Source organism: Octodon degus, unplaced genomic scaffold (assembly GCF_000260255.1).
Source record: "Octodon degus isolate 3935 unplaced genomic scaffold, OctDeg1.0 scaffold00002, whole genome shotgun sequence".
NCBI classification, from domain to species: Eukaryota; Metazoa; Chordata; class Mammalia; order Rodentia; family Octodontidae; genus Octodon; species Octodon degus.
Window position 1 is genome coordinate 19,953,929 of NW_004524578.1, and position 3,750 is coordinate 19,957,678.

Below are 3,750 nucleotides of genomic sequence, written 5' to 3' on the forward strand. Positions count from 1 at the left end.
CCCTACTATTTTTTGAGGGGACAGTTTCACTAAATTGCCCAGGCTGGGCTCAAATCCTCTTGCCTCAGCCTCCCAGGGTGAAGGATTAGAGATATGTGCCACCATGCCTGGTCCCTTTCCCCTATTTTGTCACCTTCTTCTCCCTGGGCAGCTGGTGATCTGGCCACTTCCCTGCTCATTTCATACCAACCTGGAGGATCTCATTTACTCCACTGTGACCTGGGATAATTCAGTGAGGACAAGGGTCTCTCTCCATTTAAAATCTAGGGAGCCACCAACCTCATGACCTGGGCTTAAGGCCTCCCCAGGTGTCCTCTGAGTTCCAGAGACTCTGGCTTTATCCCCCTGAGGCCTGACTTCCTTCCCAGGCCTGCTGACCATCTGCACTAAGTAGGTTCAGAGGGCCAACTCAACCTCTTTTCCTTGATCCTCCGTACTTTTGAGGCTGCTGAAGATGGAATGAGTGGTAGGCTCCTCCTAGTGCTTAGTCACACTTCACGGTGGGCTCTGAGACTGTGACAAAGGTTTTGGAGTCATGCTAGCCGATGCCAAGCCGCCTGCCATCTTGCTTCCCTTCCTCCCACCTCAGCTTCCCTTCCCGCTGCCTCCATTTGCCTTGGCGGTGCCAGTCTTGCTTGTCATCTGAAGCACCTTCGCTCCTCTGAGTCTCTGCTCTACTGTGTCCTGCCCCTTCCAGAGTGGGAGTTTCACCTTTTCAACTAAAGCAACTTCTTAGCACGACATTTTCCCACACAAAGCTAGTCTCTTAACAGAAACTCTACAGCCAACTAGTAATTAAAAAAAAAAAAAAAATTCCCCCACCTTGTTCCAGGCTTCTTTCTCCTCAGCTCCCACCCCACACAGTGGGTCTGAGTGAGAACACATCCTCCTCCCTTGTAAGCCAGGCTTTTCTCCTTGTCAGACACAGTTGGCATCTTCCTTTGACCAGGAGTCTGCCTGCGTGGGCCCTGCCTGTCACCTCCAGGCCAGTGTCACTTCTGACCCAGACAATTGTGTTGGTGCACACCCTCTGCGTTAGTCAGCTTTCTTGGTATGAAACAAAATATCCACCACCTACAACCTACAGCAGAAGAGGCTTACTTGGCACATGGTTCCAGTGGACCCAGCCTATGGCTGGCTAATTCCAGAGCAAGACAGGTATGGGGCAAGGGTGTGGTGAAGGAACAGTGTCGTTACCATGGCAGCCAGAAAGCAGAGAGAGAAGGGCAGAGCCAGGGCAAGAAAACACCCTTCCAAGGGCTGGCCAGATAGCTCAGCGGACCAAAGTGCCTGTTTAGGCACAGCGTGCTGCGCCGGCCCCGCCCCTGGGCACGCTGAGTAGGCGATTGAGACTGGGTGTGGTGGTGTGCGCCACCTGTAATCCCAGTGCTTGGGAGGCTGAAAAAGGAGGATCACTACGAGTCTGATCTACAAAGTGAGACCTTGTAGAACCTGTACTAAATACATTAAAAAAAAAAAAAGAAAAGAAAAGAAAGTAAAGAAGAAAAAAAAAGAATACCTCCTTCTAGGCCATATCCCCAGGGTAGAACCTGTACTAAATACATTAAAAAAAAAAAAAAAGAAAAGAAAAGAAAGTAAAGAAGAAAAAAAAAGAATACCTCCTTCTAGGCCATATCCCCAGGGACCCAGCTCTTCCGACAGGACTCCATCTCCTAACAGCCCAGACAGCTCTGAACTCATCAGTGGTGAATTCATTGCCAAGTTACAGGACCCATGATCCAATCACTTTCTCAAGCTCATGAGACTTTTGGGGACATTCTAGATCTCAACTGTAACACCCCTTCTCACCCATCCTCACGGCACCACAGGCATCTTCCTAAGAAGCAAATCACACACACACACACACACACACACACACACACACACACCCTGCACTGCTTTACTGCTTTGCATTCAGCTCCCTTGGTCTCATTGTCCTCAGGTGCAGGTGGTTCCCTGTGATGTCCCAGCTGCTCCTTTCTGCCATGCATTCCCAGGGACTACACTTTCTAGAATTCTCTAGGTCTTCGCATTTGCAGTCTCCTTTCCATCTCCCCTGTGCACCTGCCCCCTCAGGCTTGCTCTTCACATCTCTGTTACCTCTTTGGGAAATCTGTCCCTCACCTTTCCTGGGAGTGAGGTGTTAATTGTGTCTGCTATGGTCATAATAATATATATTGTGGACTCATGTAAACACTTTGCTGTTACTTAGGAAGATGAGGGGAAGGGTGTATTTGTGTGAGACTGTGGGCATGTGCAGCAGACAGGATGTGTGTGATAAGAGAGAGTTTAATCTCTGTCTTCCAAAGCAAGAAGTCAGAAGTCAGATGATGGCTTGAATAAAATAATCAATACTCATCTAGAATTATAAAAATAAATGGTTTACAAGTTTGATCTTTGCAGGGCTGGGTCAGAAACCATTGCTATGTAACTGATGTTCAATGTACAACTCATCAAATTAACAAATCAGGCAAATAAGTAATTGGAGCTGCTTTGCTTAGGCTAGGAGGGCAGGCCTAGCTCTGGAATTCCCCAAGTGGGAAATCAGACCATGATTTCACAAAGTCCCCTGGAGATACTTGAAAACCTCCCTGTGTATTGGACAAAAAATGCCCATTTAAACGACAATCACTCTCTGTGACTGGGGGAGGCAGAATGTGATTGCACTTGGTTGCTACAAAGGAGCCAGGGGAGACCTCTTTTCTTTGTGGTCTGCTCAATATTCAGAATCTAAAGCAAGAGCCACTCCCAGCTATAGCACCTGCAAATGGGCCCTAGCCCCAGTGTGTGACCGCTGTCTTTTCAAGAGGCTCCGACAAGTCATTGTAGAGCTGTGCTCATCCTTTCCAGAGGGCCAGAGAAAGAGCTCTGCTCCCAAAGCCATCTCTGATGACATGGAGAATTTTTTTTTTTCATTTATGTATTTGGTACAAGGTCTCACTTCTCAGCTCAGACTCATAGTGATCTTCCTGTTTTCAGCCTCCCCAGTGCTGGGATTACAGGCTGTGACACCACGCCCGGACTTGGTTGCTGGCACAGAGTGCCCTGAGGGCAGGGTCAGTGCAGGGGTGGTGCGAGGCTGGTGAGAGGTAGGGACGGGCCATGCAGCATGAGGGACTGGGGATCAAACCCTCATCCCTGCACTTGCCAAAGTAGACACTTAGTCCACTGAGCTATCTCGCCAGCCACCCCCCCCTCCTTTTTTGGTGCAGTATTAGGAATTGAAGTTAGGACCTTGTGCTTTCCAGGCAGGCCCTTATGCCACTGAGCTATTTCCCTGGTGACATGGAGAATTTGTTAGACAAAATCTTGGCCACATGAAATCAAGGAAAGTGCACATTTTGATTTAGTTCTTCCTGGGCCAAAGTTTTACATAGACTCCCAGCAATGTCAAGGCTGATCCATAATTATAGTATCTTTAAATTAGGAAGCGGCTGTGTGGAGATGCTAAGACAACTTGAAAATCTCTCCACTGCAATCTTGGAGAACAGGGACATTTTTTTTACTCTCTCATTTCATGGTAACGTGGGAAACCAATCCTAGGGGTCTTAGGAATGTATTTATAAAGTCTGCAAAGGAGAGCACGAAGCATCAGGAGATGCAGGCAGGTCTCCCCCCTTGTCACCTCTTTCTGGGCGACTTTAACATAGAAGCTTTCTTTTGCAGCATTTTAAAGAAATAGTTCTTTTGCAAATGGGGGAGGCCGGGGAGATAGCTCAGAGGCTTAAGTGCCTGCCTGGCAAGTGCAAG

At 48.2% G+C, this 3,750-nt stretch overlaps 1 protein-coding gene across 1 annotated transcript in view; it reads right to left on the reverse strand.

Annotated features, from left to right (window-relative positions):
* LOC101588526 (ATP synthase subunit beta, mitochondrial) overlaps positions 1-3,750 on the reverse strand; it is a 12,437-nt gene that overhangs the window by 3,768 nt on the left and 4,919 nt on the right. The window contains exon 2 of the mRNA XM_023710583.1: positions 191-204. Within this exon, the coding sequence (XP_023566351.1) occupies positions 201-204 (4 nt within the window). The 3' untranslated portion in view covers positions 191-200. The remainder of the gene's footprint in view (positions 1-190; positions 205-3,750) is intronic.